The 19,962-nt window shown below is 35.7% G+C and overlaps 1 protein-coding gene and 2 long non-coding RNA genes across 4 annotated transcripts in view; 1 reads left to right on the plus strand and 2 right to left on the minus strand.

Moving 5' to 3' along the window:
- Window positions 1-349: 349 nt before the first annotated feature.
- Window positions 350-19,962, minus strand: part of LOC138305486 (uncharacterized) — a 43,207-nt gene continuing 23,594 nt past the window's right edge. The window contains exon 3 of the long non-coding RNA XR_011205707.1: window positions 350-425. This is a non-coding gene — a long non-coding RNA (uncharacterized lncRNA). The remainder of the gene's footprint in view (window positions 426-19,962) is intronic.
- LOC138305976 (uncharacterized) lies at window positions 5,048-12,251 on the plus strand. Its single transcript, XR_011205747.1, has 3 exons — window positions 5,048-5,223; window positions 7,479-7,720; window positions 8,509-12,251. It is a non-coding gene; the product is annotated as an uncharacterized lncRNA (long non-coding RNA).
- LOC138305975 (uncharacterized) lies at window positions 8,948-19,934 on the minus strand. Of its 2 annotated transcripts, XM_069246283.1 has the most exons (10): window positions 19,626-19,934; window positions 15,361-15,454; window positions 14,585-14,672; window positions 14,300-14,385; window positions 13,385-13,558; window positions 12,347-12,444; window positions 11,992-12,131; window positions 10,297-10,409; window positions 9,710-9,867; window positions 8,948-9,147 (listed from the first exon to the last, which is right to left on the minus strand). In XM_069246283.1, the coding sequence occupies exons 1-10, from the start codon at window positions 19,642-19,644 to the stop codon at window positions 8,948-8,950; spliced, it is 1,170 nt and encodes a 389-aa protein (XP_069102384.1). In that variant the 5' UTR covers window positions 19,645-19,934. The 2 variants fall into 2 exon arrangements, with proteins under 2 accessions (XP_069102384.1, XP_069102385.1); XM_069246284.1 differs by lacking the exon at window positions 13,385-13,558.

The raw sequence follows: 19,962 nt of genomic DNA on the forward strand, positions 1-19,962 counted from the left end.
TTTTTTCGTCATAAAAAGAAGGTTGGCCAAGTTGTAACGTTAATAGACCCTGGTTAATTTGTTAAAGATAATGACTGCTCCCCAATGCTAAATAATGAGTACTCCCTGAACCGGATGTAGTAAACCGGATGCAGTTATTACACGTGGTCATGTTCCCGTTCAAATTATTATTGAAAAGTATTATAGCTGTTCATCTAGAATCAGTGTTAAATGAGTTAAATACGGAGTCAAAACCAAAGTTTAAACAAATAATCCTTTCCTTATGAAACAATATTTTAAAACAAATCTTAATTTTAACTTCTTTGAATATTGTCTGTATTGTGCAAACTTTGAAAGGACAGTAGCTAACTTACCTTTCGTTGCATCTCTTTGCTTCCATTTCAGAATAGTGCTCATGTCCTTCCGAGCAACTGTATACAGATTGTCTTTAAAAAAGATTCAATAAAGAAATCACTGCCTTTTTTAATTTTCATTTTAAGAAAAACAAACATTTTGATGACGTTGTTCAATAAATTGCATTTTAAAGAACGAAATTATAAATTGAAAGTATCCTAAACTAAACCCTTATGCATATGCTGTAAATTATGGTGGCCCGTTAGTGCCATTTACTAATATCGCAATATCGCCCTCTCAACTTAGGTCGACAACGCGAGATCGCGACAACTCGACGGCGACAACGCGACAACTCGACGGCGACGCTCGACAACTCGACGGCGACGCTCGACAACCCGACGGCGACAGAGCGATATTATCGCCGATATTATCGAGCGTCGCCGTCGAGTTGTCGCGTTGTCGAGCGTCGCGTAAATTATGGACATGCGTATTACACAATTAAGCGCCCAACTGATCGAGTGTTGTCTGGCGGCGTGGTCAAAATGGCTTCCAACACAGAAGGTAGACTAAGTGTTTTGCTTGTCATTTACTTTATTTTTGACTTTTTTTCTCTCTAAGAAACACTACAGTATGAATAATACACTATTACAGTACATGAATATATTGTCCATGTTCCATACTAATCGAGCTAATATGTTAGCGTTTTAGCACCACGTGTTTTAGACCTGCCCTAGTTAGGCCTAGGCCTACTAAGAGTCATGTTTCTGCTACGGTGGTGTAGGATGATTATTCTCCCAAATTGTATTACAATTTATTATCATGCATGGGCCTAGTGGGTTAAATCAGCCCCAATATATATCTATTTTAGGGTTATATACCATTGTATACATGTGTGCTTCTGATGGATGAGGCACCGTGACCCACATGATCTATGGTTATTTTACCACAGGAGTGTTTGACGTTCTATAGTATTTAAGGGTATATATTTATACTATATATTATTGACAGAACGTCAAACTCCTGTGGTTTTGGACGGGGGGGGGGGGGGGGGGGGGGGGGGGTGGGGGGGGGGGGATGTTGTTAACACCGGACATATAATGAGATATTTGAGATTATAACCTTAACGCCAGGCATATAATGACAGTATAACCTTAACACCAGACATATAATGACAATATAACCTTAATGCCAGACATATAATGACAGTATAACCTTAACACCAGACATATAATGACAGTATAACCTTAACACCAGACATATAATGACAGTATAACCTTAACACCAGACATATAATGACAGTATAACCTTAACACCAGACATATAATGACAGTATAACCTTAACACCAGACATATAATGACAGTATAACCTTAACACCAGACATATAATGACAGTATAACATTAACACCAGACATATAATGACAGTATAACCTTAACACCAGACATATAATGACAGTATAACCTTAACACCGGACATATAATGAGATATTTGAGAGTATAACATTAACACCAGACATATAATGACAGTATAACCTTAACACCAGACATATAATGACAGTATAACCTTAACACCAGACATATAATGACAGTATAACCTTAACACCAGACATATAATGACAGTATAACCTTAACACCAGACATATAATGACAGTATAACCTTAACACCAGACATATAATGACAGTATAACCTTAACGTCAGACATATAATGACAGTATAACCTTAACACCAGACATATAATGACAGTATAACCTTAACACCAGACATATAATGACAGTATAACCTTAACACCAGACATATAATGACAGTATAACCTTAACACCAGACATATAATGACAGTATAACCTTAACACCAGACATATAATGATAGTATAACCTTAACACCAGACATATAATGACAGTATAACCTTAACACCAGACATATAATGATAGTATAACCTTAACACCAGACATATAATGACAGTATAACCTTAACACCAGACATATAATGATAGTATAACCTTAACAACAGACATAATGACAGTATAACCTTAACACCAGACATATAGTGACAGTATAACATTAACACCAGACATATAATGACAGTATAACCTTAACACCGGACATATAATGAGATATTTGAGAGTATAACCTTAACACCAGACATATAATGATAGTATAACCTTAACACCGGACATATAATGACAGTATAACCTTAACACCAGACATATAATGACAGTATAACCTTAACACCAGACATATAATGACAGTATAACCTTAACACCAGACATATAATGACAGTATAACCTTAACACCAGACATATAATGACAGTATAACCTTAACACCAGACATATAATGACAGTATAACCTTAACACCAGACATATAATGACAGTATAACATTAACACCAGACATATAATGACAGTATAACCTTAACACCAGACATATAATGACAGTATAACATTAACACCAGACATATAATGACAGTATAACCTTAACACCAGACATATAATGACAGTATAACCTTAACACCGGACATATAATGAGATATTTGAGAGTATAACCTTAACACCAGACATATAATGACAGTATAACCTTAACACCAGACATATAATGACAGTATAACCTTAACACCAGACATATAGTGACAGGATAACTTTAACAACAGACATAATGACAGTATAACCTTAACACCAGACATATAATGACAGTATAACATTAACACCAGACATATAATGACAGTATAACCTTAACACCAGACATATAATGACAGTATAACCTTAACGTCAGACATGTAATGACAGTATAACCTTAACGTCAGACATGTAATGACAGTATAACCTTAACACCAGACATATAATGACAGTATAACCTTAACACCAGACATATAATGACAGTATAACCTTAACACCAGACATATATTGACAGTATAACCATAGATCCTCAAGGCTTTTACATTGTTGTAATAGGGTCAGGTTACCAGTGTATGTCAATGATAATGAGTGAAGATGAGATCAGTTACTTTATATACTATATTACTAATACCATTGTTCTTTACATAAGTTGTATTTTGGTTTATTATTTTAAATGATTTTTATGATTTTTCAAAACATATCTTATTTTTATGTCATCTGACCCTTCATCCATTATCATGTGCTGTGTGCATTTTTTTTTTCATTCAAGGTCATAGGGGTGAAAAAAAGGCTAAAATCTTTAAAGACTTTTTCTCAAAAAACCAAAAGGCCCAGAGAAACTTATATGTGACCTGTAGCATGCTCAGATAAAGGGCTACCAAGTTTGTTCAAATGAATGACCTTGAGCTTCATTCAAGGTCACAGGAGTTAAATAGGCTAAATCTTTAAACAACTTCTTGTCAATTACCAAAAGCTTTTGGGATCTAATATTGGGCCTGAAGCATGTTGGAATAATGAGCTACCAAGTCTGTTCAAATGAATGACCTTGACCTTCATTCAAGGTCACAGGATTCAAATAGATTACCTCTGTAATGACTTAATGTGTAGTTCAGTTCTACTATATAGTATACATGTTGTATATGTAAGTTGTATTGTATTAGTCAGATGACCGATAAGGCCTTTTGTTTATTTTTAATTTTTTACTGTTTTATTATAGGTCTGTTGAGTTCTGAAGATTTTATGGAGCAGAATTTTGGTTTGGTTTGGAGAATACATGTGTATTATCTTCATTTGATTTTTTTTTTAAATTATTTACTTTGTTTTCCTTCTCTTTTCTTTTGGAATACCATGGTTTGTTTGGCACTAATGATTCACTTTCTGTGATTGTTACCAGGTTCAATTCCTGGGAACCATCCATGAAAAGTGTTTGGTAAACAAAGTAAATTATGAAATACATATAGTTTGCAGGGATCAATAGGAAAAATTGTAGTGATTTTGGAGATACAGATTATTTTATTAGAATGGTTATATGTTTGGTAGAGATAGTGTATATATCTGTACGATGCGTGATCATAGATTAGTTATTGTCAAGTTAATTCTACTCGAGTTGCTTCCCTTTAGGTGTAGTGCGTATATTGGTTTAGCTAGCGCTGTAATGGTACGGTTACTAGTATAGGACGTCTGATATAGGTTTACGCATCTCGCTCAGGTTCGTGGATAGCGCTCTTCCGTTTAAACTCTATAGTTTGCATACACTGAAAGTCAGTTGTTCACAGGTAGTGGATTTTGGGTAGAGACATATATGGTCAATTTCGGGCAGTGTCGCATTGCGGACAAAAGCCGTGGTCCATATTAGGCATGATGCTGATCTATCAGGAGCACGTGCAAACGGTTAAGGTTGGGATTGGTCAGTAGAATAATTTGGGAGTTAATGAATATTAATTGTTATTGAAGCGGTATAAAAAGAGGTGCGCGCTTTACTTATCAGAGTTTTTCCTGTAGTTTTAGAAGTGAGTGGAAGTGCCGTTACTTTGTGAGGATGGACTTGTAAATACTTATGTGAAAATGGGGTGAAAGGACTTGGCCAAGTGTGAATGTACGATCATGGAACAGTGTGAATTATTAACTGTGTTTGAATTTGCTGTGGATTAATAAAAATGTGAACTTTATCTATTGTGTCAAGTAGTTTATCGCACCACATTTCATCCCAAAAAGAACTTATACGTCTCGTCGTCGCCAACATGTAGGCGGCCGACGTTACAAAATTGCATAAGCAATACTAAGAATGCTTGATAATATATTATGTTCTTCATTAAGAATCATATACCCATCATAATCCCATTTAAGATCAAGGATTCTAAGGACCAAACTGAATACCAGCAGGCACTGGAGGCAAACAATGACTGGTGTTTGGAAAGAGGACTTTCCCTTTTCTCATACAGAGGTATTGAGACCAAAGAGAACCTTTTAAAGGTCTTAATCACAAATGAAATAATCTACAGGTATGACAATTAAGTTTATTCTTTAATTTCTACATGAACTACATAAACATTAATATGATTCTATATTTTGGTAAACAAAAGTACCTTAAGAATAAGGACATCATTTTTGGAACCTTTAGTTTTATCGTAAACGGTGGTTTACAACAATATATATATATATCTACAATAGCAATAATAATATAAAACATGTGTGTACAGTTTGGAAGTAGTACTAAAAGAGAGCGCTTTGCAGGCGCCATGTGACCCTATCCGCACATATCGGTGACGTTATCAAATCTGCAGTTTACAACACTCCTCCCCATTTTATGGTGCTCCCTCCTAAAATGAAAATGTCGGTGGTCCTGCTGATAAATCACGAGGTCCGATGTTGTCTTAAGAGGCGTCGAGGTTCCTTGTCCAGGTCTTGAAGTTTATACTTAAAATCCGAAGTGCAGGGGCGCTTACTCCAAGAAACATCCCTTGTAGGGAAGATGACCAAACTAAATATTTGTTGTTTCTTTTTTGCCCCTAAATTGGATTTATCCAAAGTCTGTTCTGCATGGTCATTATTGTTTTATTACATGTACTGTCCTTTTAACCAAAGGGACTTCCTGTCCGAACGGCAAATTAAATGTTATACACTATGTAGTTGTTCAACCGACCCTGCTTGTGAACATTTAGCGGGTTGGTGCAATTAAGATACCAGATGAAATGGTGCCACATGTGGTGTTTGGGGAGTGGCGCCATTTTACTTCATTTGCAATCTTGTATGTACAAAAACATTGGAGGTGCTGAGTTCATTAATTTCTACGGTTACCTTTGGTACCTAGTTTGACATGGGCGGCTATTAGTCTTTCTGTACAGGCCAGTCCAAAGTATTTGTTACTCGATAGTCCAGTTTTTACTTCAAACGTTTTGTACACATATAATGCTATTGTTTTCTGCAAACCATTCCTTGGTCTATGGATGAACGGTGCTATTAAGGACACCTGCTCTCACATTAGTAATTTTCAAACAAGTCTGTGCGGCACCACATGTGGTGCCTGTAATAATATGTCATCCCTTATTTATAAGATGGCGGCACGAACCCTGGCACCTGCCTGTAGACATTACATGGAGATCAGATGAATCCCTATGGCATTACTAGTAAACTAATTACAACTAACTAATATGCCCATTGTAACATTTTAACTCCCCCCCCTTTTGTTACGATACAACTATTTATAGGAGGGGTGGCCACCATAACAAAGAGCGAGGCCTCTGTAGGGTATTGGTCCTGAGTTAGCCCGAAACACCTCTACCATGTTCCATAGGATGTGCCAGGCTGATGCAGATGGAGTTCATCTATCCCCATCTTTGTTACTCGGTCGGTTACAAAGTGGAGCCGATCGTATAGGATAACGCTGTTCAATTGCTAAACGGATTTATTCCTCCCAGAGAATAACCCTAACAGTAGGGATTATGCCCCACACCCCTGGGTTGGCCCTAAATGAGTACAGGCTGAGACTGATCCTTGGAGATTGTAGGGATTCTACGTACAGAGTTCCGAACTGATTAGAAGGACTGGGCAAATCTCCCAACCTCTTTAGACAGTCGGGAACAGGAGAGGATGAATATGAGATAACATGGAGCCCCCAGGAGTAACCTGCAACCTGATGATTCACCTCCACTGTTTCACCGGTTCACAGGCTACCTACATGGCCTGGATGGTGGCCGTCCTGGGATTGTATTTGGGGGTCACCGATAGCTCTTTAGCAACGGAGGCCAAGAGATCAGTCTTGAGACAGGCCGACCCATGTTGAACAAACTTGGTAGCTCTTCATCCAAGCATGTCACAGGCCTTACATCAGGCTTTTCAGTTATACAAAAGAAGTTGTTTCAGCAGTGAGAAGCTGTTCAAAGATTTTAGTCTATTTGACCCATGTGACCTTGAATGAAGTTCAAGGTGACCTTGAATGAAGTTCAAGGTCATCCATTTGAACATTTGTAGCCCTTCATCACAGCATGCTACAGGCGAAATATCAGAACAGTTTTGGTTAGTGAGAAGACGTCATTTGACAGCGGATGAAGATGGACATGTAGGACATCTTGACCTTTCAGATCAGATGACCTAAAATCAATAATCAAACTACAATTTATCTATATAAACTTTGATGGTTTTTATTGGCCATATCATATTTCAAGAATGACAATGAATTACATGTTTTACACCTTAAATAAGACAATAAGATATGTTATCTTATTTATGTCTGATTACATTTATTTGTATATTGCAGTGTTCATACTGAAATCAACCAATTTAAGGACGGGCTTCAAAAAGTAGGGCTCTTTCTTGATGCCATGATGTTGTCTCCAGATGTATTTCAACCACTGTTTTGTGACGTTAGCAGCCAGCCATTGAAGTTTTCTGACTTAAGGTCAATTTATAAAGTTAAATATAGTGACCAGGGGACCAATTACAGGCAGCAGGAGAACAAAGCCATTTACTGCCTGGAGGCATACCTAGCCGACTGTGAAGGTACATTTATGCAAATTATTGAATAAACAGCATCAACATACCCCCTTATTATACATGTAGGTGGTAATGATAACAGTGCCACTGTTTATAAAAATCCTTCTTATTTACTAATTTGACTCAAACTATAAATTGAAGTACAAAAAGTACTGCCTTTTGGTTAATTTAGCAGAGGGTTATTATAAAAAAAAAATTTAAACTGGCTGTTTCTTGATGAACACTTTTTTGTAGATAATTGAACTATGACATACTACTAGTATAACAAAAGTTATGTTTTTAATTCTTTTTCCCATAGATGATATTAAAATGCATAATGCTGTATTTATTTTATCTTATTCATACCTTTTATTCAATAATTTCTTCTGAAGACAACGCTGTTGTTCATATAGAAAGTAAAAATAAACTTTTGGAATGATTACATTTTCATGCAATATCAAAAGATTAAAATTTACCAGGTTAAGTCAATAGGTAATATTAGTTGATGCAATCTAATTATGTCATATCGTATTGTTGAAGTCTCTTTCTCATGCTCAACACTGGTAACATAGCAATAATTAAGTACACGTGTGTATCACTTCTAAAATCTAAACTAAATAACAAAACAACCTTTCATCCATCATAGCCTTTTGTTGCTATTATAAGTACAAATTATGCAGTTTCTTTTTACTATCATTAACATGACATTACCATACAAAGTTACTATTTTAAGGAATTAAAGGGCATGATATAGATTCACTTTAAATTTGCTCTTTTGACCAAAGATAATTTATATTCCATCCATCTATTGTCAGGTGGAGCAAGTGGAATGAAGCTTGAAAGGGTCCTGGGGTTCTGGACAGGAGCAGAAAAATTGCCACCCCTAGGATTTTCCAAACCCTTGGAGGTGTCATTTACCTGTGAAAGAAGACTTCCCTCTGCACATACATGTAGTATGGAGCTGAAAATCTTCAGGGGTTATAATACCCCTGAAGAATTTGAGCATGACATCAATCGTGCTATTGAGTGGGCAGGAGGTTTTCATCTAGTTTAGGAAATAGCATTGAATCATACATTTGTTAGTTTTCTGGTACCACATGTTTATATTAGCCCACCATCATTAAATGAGTCATCAATATGAGTACCCTGGGCGGGTGACACACTTCGCACAACCACAAACGAAGCATGGTAAACATATGTTCGGATCAGATGAGTCAAAGGCAAATTCCATCATCTTTGTCAACAAATATGTGTCTAAATGTTTTGCAACATCCATTCCAGTAGTTCTTTTGCATTCTCTGCATTTTGCGGTAGTCCTCTGCCGCCAGTGTGCATAATTGACATGAAATGGTCATTCATTTCCTCTGTGCATCCATAACTGTTTGGATACTGGCAGAATACTTTCAAAGATTCCACATCTCTTGTTGAAACTGGAAACTTGAAATCGACAGTGTCTGCAACGCAACAAATATCTCATAATTAACTGACAAAGAGCTATATATATATATATATACATATATAAATACTTTGGATAAGGTGAGCTAAACAACACACATTTGCCTAGTATTATATGATTATCAAGCAAGACAATTTGCTAATGGTTAGCCCATAAAGGTAACCTTATATATGTACCATGAGCTTGTATTACCCTTGACATGTACCAATTTTCATAAAATTGAGTTTGACAGTAAAATGCAGGTAACATATTGATCTGATTATTGTCTACAAGGAGGTCAACATATTGATCTGGTTTAGGGATGCAATATATTAGTTTACCCAAGACTGACCTTCATGTTTCAATGTCATATAAGAGATAATGCACAGAATGATGAACATAGGAAAGTCAGACAAGGACAGAAGAACAAAATACAAAGTTATTCAAAATTCTTACATCACAATTACTGGTCAAACTTCACTCTATAAACAGGACCGCAAGGCTTAGTATGTTACATAATAAAGGTTCAATAGTTTTTTTAATTGCCATATTGATATGACACTAATTAATAAGTTAATTACCATAAAGTTCAGGGTGGCAGTACATCATTTCTGGTTTTCCAGGAGGACATCCTTCAGTCTGCCTTGATTGACTACGAATGCGATGGTGGTTCCAGTCATGTCGTAGTAAATCAAGTTCCTCCTGAATTATCCTTGTAAAGCAGAATCTAATGCATTCACTGTTAAAACAGGAAAGATGTTATTAATTGGTGTACATATATTATAGCATTTAAAAAGGAATTATTTCATGTCAGAATTTAATTGCATTTTAATGTACAAAAGATATGTTGTAATGAAATACAGGCATGTTTTAATAAAACCAAGCCATTTTTATTACTTTTCTAATGCTGAATTAAGTTTCCTAATTTGGGTGACCTTTTAAAGTTAACACTACCTGACATCCCTGTCAAATGTGCTGATTTTGATACTCTTTTGCTGTAATTGCATTCATATTAAGTTAAAGCCTCGGTGTTGCTTCATATACTATTAGGAAGTTTCTCTTCTAAAGTAATTGGAATAAAGAATATGGAATTAAGATTGATTTTTAAACAGTATAGACTACTTTTTCTGCATGTGATAGCCTATCAGTTGTACACGTTTCAACTTACATGTGAATCTCAGTTGCAGTTGTAAACTTTCCTTGATATTCCATATCTCGGAAATAGTCAATCCAGTGACCTATTCCCATTTGCCTCATTGACCTCCACCACCGCTCAATTCTCTACAGATAAAAAGTGAATTGATGCATTTATTCAAGCACAACTAGAATAAAGACAAGTCATGCAAGGAAGGGCCCAATAAATGACTGCATGACATAAAATTTTTTTACCGTATTCGACCCAATTAGCGCCCATGTTCCTTTAAACGCCCCTCCCGCTTTTTGAGGCCTCGATTTCAATTGCCCACACATAAATAAAGACCAAAACTACACAAAATTGTCTAGATTTGCAATAATTATGTCTTATTAGCACCTTCTCAATTTTTTAAACACCCTGGGCGCTTAATGGGTCGAATACGGTAATAACTTATACTAGCATAATGAAGAAGTGACTTCCCTTAAAAAATGTCAGTTTGGTGATGTGGTTAATGAATTAATCCCTTGAGCTAATAGTGAGTGTACATTTTAAGGGTCAATATCAATTAAATCGGACAAAAAGTTATATGAAGCTGAAGTACTCTATTTTTCTTTTATAAGAGAGTTAGATGTGTGTAGCTATCACTTGTGTTCATGAAAAATTGTGTGACAGAAATGTTTTTGTTTTTTAAGCTTAATTGTTTAATTTGTTTTCAATGAAATTATTTCATAAAATTATTTTGATATATAATTTTGTAAATAAAAGGTTTTGTATTTTGCAAAATTAGTTGTTTAGATGAAAATTCAACAGTTTTTGGAAAATCACTGTATTGTTTGCATCAGGGGCCATATTATTTGTCATGGTAATTAGAATTTCTTAAATATGCAAATGTGAAGGTCCGTCAGCGGCTGCGGGGCCATATGAATTGTCATATAGCTACGTGTATATGGTAATTTGATTTTCTTTAATATGCAAATGTGAAGGTCCATCAGCGGCTGCGGGGCCATATAGCTATATTGTAATTTGATTTTCTTAAACATGCAAATGTGAAGGTCCGTCAGCGACTGCGGGGCCATATAAATTGTCATATAGCTACGTGTATATGGTAATTTGATTTTCTTTAATATGCAAATGTGAAGGTCCGTCAGCGGCTGCGGGGCCATATAAATTGTCATATAGCTACGTGTATATGGTAATTTGATTTTCTTTAATATGCAAATGTGAAGGTCCGTCAGCGGCTGCGGGGCCATATAAATTGTCATATAGCTACGTGTATATGGTAATTTGATTTTCTTTAATATGCAAATGTGAAGGTCCGTCAGCGGCTGCGGAGCCATATAAATTGTCACATAGCTACGTGTATGCAAATGTGAAGGTCCGTCAGCGGCTGCGGGGCCATATAAATTGTCATATAGCTACGTGTATATGGTAATTTGATTTTCTTTAATATGCAAATGTGAAGGTCGTCAGCGGCTGCGGGGCCATATAAATTGTCATATAGCTATATGGCAATTTGATTTTCTTTAATATGCAAATGTGAAGGTCCATCAGCCGCTGCAGGGCCATATAAATTGTCATATAGCTACGTGTATGCAAATGTGAAGGTCCGTCAGCGGCTGCGGGGCTATATAATTTGTCATTTTTTTTAATTGGATTTCTTAAATTTGTTAATCTTTAAATCTTTTCATGAGCTTTAAACGATATCATTTGTTTTTGAGATAGATTTACCTGATTTGACGTTGAACAACCAATGATGACACTCTTTTCCCTGCTGTGGTCATCATCATCATGCCATCTCATGGCCTTTTGCATATCCTCTATGTATGTGTTTTCTGTTCCGCCGTCAACACGTAAACATCTAGGGACTCCTAAAATACAATGATTGAATGCATCTTGTGAAATTGCTAATACTGAAAAAATGTCATTGTAAGTAGATTTCATTTTCTTTAAAGCAAAGTTCATGAATAAAATAAATTGTTTAGACAGTTGATTGAATTGTCATATTTGTGTTTTGTCAAAATCATTCTATATAGAGTAGGCATACACTGTATAAAATAAATGTACATGTATTTGCTTAATATACCTTTGATCTCCTGTACATACTCTAGGAAGTATGAAGCAACTACTTTTGGATTGTTGTTTGTTCTGGCAACTTTCAACCAAAGGACACGTCTTGAAAATCTGCAATTGTCAATAATTTTTTTATTTGATAATAAATTTGATATTAGAAATATCAATTTGAAAAATATTTCAACATCCACATTTATCTTTTTAGTTTTTATTAGTTTAACGTCATATTAACAGCCAGGGTCATGTAAGGACGTGCCAGGTTGGGTGTTGGAGGAAAGCCGGATTATCCGGAGAAAAACCACTGACGGGCGGTCAGTACCTGGCAACTGCCCCACATAGAATTAGAACCCACATCCCAGAGGTGGAGGGCTTGTGGTAATATGTCTGGGCACCTTAACCACTCAGCCACCACGGCCCTCCACGTTTTTCATTCGTTGAATTAAAACCATGAAAACATCTCTCCACCTGAAGACACTTCATGCTTGTATTTTGAATCTCTAATACAAGTTCTGGAGACTATTATACTCAGTCTGGTAATTTTACTACATTAACCCATGTATAAAGGTCAGTATAAACAATTTTATCTTATAGGTGGATTAGGCTTCTGACAGATACCATGCCAAAATTGTGACATCATATGGTCACACATATAATGAACTTCATTGCCTGATAAATATTAATTTTTATATAATTAATAAGTCTATATATATTGATAGTGAAAAGCCTAGGTAAAAATCAAGGTGCCATATCAGAACAGCCTATTACTAACTAAGGACAATGTGAAATCCAAAACATGAACACAAAACACTATAAAGAGGTACAGTACTACTATGAGTTAAATCCTGTATTTCATGTTGAATTAGCCTTTATTCATTATAGGCATTCATTATCCACTATGCCAACTGAAAGCAGTTGATTTATTTTATTAATCTTTCATGTTGAAAGAAATGTCTAGCTTAAGGTTAGAATAAAGAATTTCTTCTTGACGTCAGAAGTACCAGCTTTGTCCTCAGTTATTGACAATTAATGAATAGAAAACAGTGAGATTTACCCACATATGGCACCATGTATGGCTAATCCAAATGGCTTTAGTTTATCATAGCCATCAATATGTACTAAAAAGTTTGGTCCCCTGTTGAAGTAATTCCTTCTAGAAAGACAATGGCTCCTCCTGATATCAACTCCATGTGGATCTAAAGTCCTGAGAACCCTGGCTACAGTATTTCTATGCAAATGAACAAATCAAATGTATGTATATTTACAGTAAGTAGTATATTAATCACAAAAAGTACTGGACTAAAGTGGACTTCTATGGGCAGATAACACAGTAATATGCAAAGAGAATTTTTTCCTTAGGGAACAATGTTAATAAATCAAATGTTGTTTTTATATGACTACACAATTTAGCATTTCGTCTGTGGCTTAAATTGAATAGTAATTAAATTGGCTCTTGAATGGAATATATCATAAAATTTTATCACAAATTGGCTGCTGTCTTAAAGAGAGTGCACAAATCAAAAGGGATATATAGTACAATTACATCTATATTGCAACATGAACATTATATCAACTCACTTTAGAATCCAAATATATGCTTATCCCAAAACAACAGATCCCAGAAGGATCTTGGTGCCCACCAAAGAATGATATAAGCCAATGAAAAGAGGGATCTGCTGATGAAAAGAGGGGTCTTTTCTCTGCTTTTTAAACTTCAACTATCAAAATCAATGATAGCTGCCAAGCTGTCACCTTGCTTACAGATTGGTCCAAAAATGCAATATAAACAACTAGGGCCTTAAGGGAAACTATATATGAAATTTGAGACAGATCTTTTTAAGTACATTTTAAGAAATAGCGAAATGTACTGAAATAAATTGTATTGTGATTGTGAATTATACAAATACGATTTCATACTAATTGAGCTGATCAGTTAGTATGTGTCCACCAGGGCTTCAATTGTATTCACCTTCCAACATCTATGCCATGCTTTGTTAACAGCCTCAATTTCATGGAACGGTAGCCCAAGCTCTTTCCACTTCCTTTTATTTCTTCCTGCAAATATGAATTGGTACCTTAAAGCTTGTTACTTGCATGGTATATACATTATACATACATTTAGCTGAATAACAATAATACAATATTCCTTTATAAGACAATAATCAGTGGAGATCAATGGAGGCATGTATATGTATACAGACTACAGAGCACTCATAACATGGCCTCATCATATATTAACAATTTCTAAACCTACCTGAATGGCCAAGATAACTTCTTCCATACTTGAATGCCCACGTCTGCTCAAACCAAGTCTTTTCATGTGTCTTTTTAATGTACGAATACTACAATGAAATTAAACTGTTTTATTATCATCAGTAAATATGTTTGTTTGACAGCTAGGTTTCTTCAATTATCCTCCTTCAATTATACTCTTTTTTTTTTTATGAGAAAAGTTTAAGTAAGTATCATGTACTATATATGTTAACAAGAGGCCTATGGGTCTTAGTAATCTCCTGTGATATCATATACAATTCTAATTAGTTACCAGGTATGATATACAAGATGCCGACTGAAGTCGTTTGTCTCATTTGACAAAAAAATCATGAAATAAGAAACAATTTTTTGGTGAATGTAAAATGTTTACAAAACATGTTATCAAGAACATCAAAATACAATAAATTCATTAATTCATACCAGATTTAAAAAAAAAAATCTAAATAATGATTATTATTGCAAAGGGCAATAACTCTGTCAGTTGAATCAATGCCATTTACAAACCATTCCAGATCTTCCAAATGCTAGTCAATAGATACAAAGTTTTGTACATATTTACTCAAGTCATCCTGTTCACACGGAATCATAAGGAAATATAAAAAGTAATAACGGACAACACACAACGCACAAAGAATAGGTGACCAAACAAAATGTAAATATCTAGAATTGTATACCTTAAACCATACATTGTAGCAAGATTATTACAAATGTAGTATTTAGCGACACAACCAACAATTCCACTTTTTTGTAATTTACCTGATGCTTAATCCTTGAAGGTGTAACTTTGCTTGAATCTCAAGATATGTGAAACCGTCAAAGAATAGGCCCCTCAATGTATCATCAATGTTTTCTTTTTGCATAAAATTAAAAATACATATATATATTTATGTAATCAGATTTATACTACAGAGAAAAGGACATGTTCAAATTGACATATTTCAATTAAATTTCATATATATAGACACGCAACTAAATTACCATTGTACAGTTTTGAATTAAAAGTCTTTCTGCACTATTGATTTTCCTTGCTTACATACATGCATCTGTATGAATTTTATGTGTAAAAAGTCACCCAGCTGTAATTTTACAATTTTCCTTCGAATTTATCTAGATCTATTGGTTGCTTTTACAAAAGTTTTGATATAAAAAAATTCCTACTTTCAGTTATTTATAAATATTTGCTTAATTTTCCAATATTGTGCACTGCTTAAAACTTAAAATTGTGAAAACATTTTTATCTTGCAAATTATAAAAATCAAACATAGTTTTTAAAAAAAAATACATATATATAACGAAAAACTAGACAAATACTATGAACTGAAAGAGGAGACAATTTTCTTCAAGTAGGCATATGCCTTTTGCTAAAATAAATCGGTAGATGAAATCTGTACCTTTTTCGTTTATTCCGAACAACCGGTTTGACTGTTTTTAAAGTAACTATTTCAAGTATAAATCCTGATTGACCCGCAGTTTTTGATAGAAGCCTGTGAGGGCTTTGTCAATTAGGCTTGTCTGACAGAAATATAAAATCACTAGGTCTAGCTGTCATAAACGAACAACCGGTCAAACCAGTCAAACCGTATAATCCAAAATGGTAAATTAAAATAAGTGATTTAAGGAATAGAAGTAAAATAAATTAAATATATAAACAATAGGAAAAATAACAGCGCAGAAAACTGTTTTTCTCATGACTGTCAGCAAGAATAAATACAGGACAGTTGTACAAAAATTTCATAATTTACTTTGTTTACCAAACACTTTTCATGGATGGTTCCCAGGAATTGAACCTGGTAACAATCACAGAAAGTGAATCATTAGTGCCAAACAAACCATGGTATTCCAAAAGAAAAGAGAAGGAAAACAAAGTAAATAACTTAAACAAGAGGCCCAAAGGGCCTTAACGGTCATCTGAATACCTTGACAATAGTAAAATTAATTATATATGGTGTCACTTTGTCAGGATCATGTCAGGATCATTTTCAATTTCTTTCAACAAATTTTATTTCAAACAAGAGGCCCAAGGGCCTTTAAATATAGGAACTTAATTATACATAGTGTCATGGTTGTCATCTTCGATTTGGGATCAACCAGAGATGTAACAATACTTTGTCTGGACCATGTCAGGATCATTTCATGCAAGTTTCAGCCAAATCCCTTCGGTAGAACTTGAGAATAAGTTCAAAATGTGTTTTCAAGATGGCGGCTGTGGCGGCCATCTTGGATTTCGGATTGACCCGAAAAATAACAACACTTTGTCTGGACCATGTCAGGATCATTTCATGCAAGTTTCAGCGAAATTGCACCGGTAGAACTTGAGAAGAAGTTCAAAATGTGTTTTCAAGATGGAGACTGTGGCGGCCATCTTGGATTTCAGATCGACCCGAAAAATAACAACACTTTGTCGGGACCATGTCAGGATCATTTCATGCAAGTTTCAGCCAAATCGCACTGGTAGAACTTGAGAAGAAGTTCAAAATGTGTTTTCAAGATTGCGGCTGTGGCGGCCATCTTGGATTTCGGATCGACCCGAAAAATAACAAGACTTTGTCGGGACCATGTCAGGATCATTTCATGCAAGTTTCAGCGAAATCGCACTGGTAGAACTTGAGAAAGTTCAAAATGTGTTTTCAAGATGGCGCCTGTGGCGGCCATCTTGGATTTCGGATCGACCCGAATAATAACAACACTTTGTCGGGACCATGTCAGGATCATTTCATGCAAGTTTCAGCCAAATCGCACCGGTAGAACTTGAGAAGAAGTTCAAAATGTGTTTTCAAGATTGCGGCTGTGGCGGCCATCTTGGATTTCGGATCGACCCGAAAAATAACAACACTTTGTCGGGACCATGTCAGGATCATTTCATGCAAGTTTCAGCCAAATCGCACCGGTAGAACTTGAGAAGAAGTTCAAAATGTGTTTTCAAGATGGCGCCTGTGGCGGCCATCTTGGATTTCGGATCGACCCGAAAAATAACAACACTTTGTCGGGACCATGTCAGGATCATTTCATGCAAGTTTCAGCCAAATCGCACCGATAGAACTTGAGAAGAAGTTCAAAATGTGTTTTCAAGATGGCGGCTGTGGCGGCCATCTTGGATTTCGGATCGACCCGAAAAATAACAACACTTTGTCGGGACCATGTCAGGATCATTTCATGCAAGTTTCAGCCAAATCGCACCGGTAGAACTTGAGAAGAAGTTCAAAATGTGTTTTCAAGATGGCGCCTGTGGCGGCCATCTTGGATTTCGGATCGACCCGAAAAATAACAACACTTTGTCGGGACCATGTCAGGATCATTTCATGCAAGTTTCAGCCAAATCGCACCGGTAGAACTTGAGAAGAAGTTTAAAATGTCGGGACCATCTCAGGATCATTTCAGGTAAGTTTCAGCTCAATCCCACTGGTCAAACTTGAGAAGAAGTTCAAAATGTGAAAAGTTAACGCACGGCGGACGGCGCACGGCGGACGGCGCACGGCGGACGGCGCACGGCGGACGGCGCACGACGACGGACGAAACATGATGACTATAGGTCATCCTGACCCTTCGGGTCAGATGACCTAAAAAAATCAAATGAAGATAATATACATGTATTCCAAACCAAAACAAAATTCTGCTCGATAAAATTTTAAGAATTCATGATCAACAAGACCTGTAATAAATAAAAAAAAATAAAAAAAATGAAAAAAATTAGAATCTGTATAATTTTGAACAGATAAATGATCTCAAATAATGAACCAACATACCTCCCATCAAAAAACATGTACTAATTAAATACAATGTATCAAGTTATATTTAAGCATTATTCTCAATATCTTTTGGGGTTATGACTTCATAACCCCATGGGATATTGAGAATAATTCTAATAACTCAATCAGGTACTAATTAGGCATAAGCCCATTCATACAGTAATTAGTGACGTCACAATGGCCAGTTAAGCTCCGCCCACTGGTGGTCTAACTTTGGTGGTTTGGCTTTGTATTACTATACAGTGTAAATTTTTAATTAATGATTTCTTCCTTATTTTCGGACCGATCCTTAAACGTCATACACCAAAATGGAGATGGGGTTATTCCTTTTCCAATGATGAGTTCCAATTTTCGCTGACATTTCTGTGTCGGTAGTAATCAACTTACCTATATTTTTTTTACTAAACCCAAGCCAATTTAGACCACCAGTGGGCGTGGCCTAATCTTTTGTTCTGACCAGTGTGACGTCAGCCTGAATGGCCTTAAACATTTCCGTAAATTTACTAACGTTTACAATAAAACAAATTGAGTTGTGGCACATTGATATCTTATCCAATAATTCAGTTTGGCCAATTACTGTGTCGCTTATAAAATTCCCTGCGAAAACGTTTTGTATTTATGACGTCATAATATGTGACATTCTACAATTCTTTCGGTCAATGGAAAAATAACCTCAAAGATCTAACCAATAAAAATGAGTGTAACATATGAAATTAAATTAATATCTTAATCTCCACTCATTCAATATTTAACAGGTTGGATACAACCCTGCATATGGGTAACAGTTACCATTTGAGTAACCTGTTTCAGTAATCACACATTTTTATTTTATTGATGTTAAAAAAATTGGTTCATTTAATCAAGGACGTATATCACTTATAAATCCTTGATTTGATACAAGCAATTAATTTCCCCCAAATCACGATTTCTGGTAGAGCCCGGTAGGTCTACTGTACAGTATATATATAAATTCGGATCCAAGTTGAAAACTTGTGTCCATTCCCATTCATTGCTTATTGACCTATAAGCTTACTCTTAAACACCCGAGTCTACCAGAAAATAGGTTACACTAATAATATATATTTCCTTCCCACAGAAATAATCAGAACTGATAATAGAATTCTATATTCAATCTAGACGACGACGAGAAACTTCTGATTGCAGATCTATCACGTTTACGTAACTTAAGCATACCGTTAGGCCTACGTTATAAGTTTTATATACAAGTATATAATATGGTCTAACCTTATCAGTATCGTTAATTGCCATGCTTACCTTCTACGCTGGAAGCCATTTTGATCGGATCAAAATCAAATATCCAGATCAATTAGACGCTTGTGTGTCAATACGCATGTCCAGAATTTACGCGACGCTCGACAACGCGACAACTCGACGGCGATGCTCGATAATATCGGCGATAATATCGCTCTGTCGCCGTCGAGTTGTCGAGCGTCGCCGTCGAGTTGTCGAGCGTCGCCGTCGAGTTGTCGCGTTGTCGCCGTCGAGTTGTCGCGATCTCGCGTTCTCGACCTTAAGTTGAGAGGGCGATATTGCGATATTAGTAAATGGCACTAACGGGCCACCATAGTAAATGAATAAAAGTAATCGAACA

This window comes from Argopecten irradians, chromosome 13, assembly GCF_041381155.1.
Source record: "Argopecten irradians isolate NY chromosome 13, Ai_NY, whole genome shotgun sequence".
NCBI classification, from domain to species: domain Eukaryota; kingdom Metazoa; phylum Mollusca; class Bivalvia; order Pectinida; family Pectinidae; genus Argopecten; species Argopecten irradians.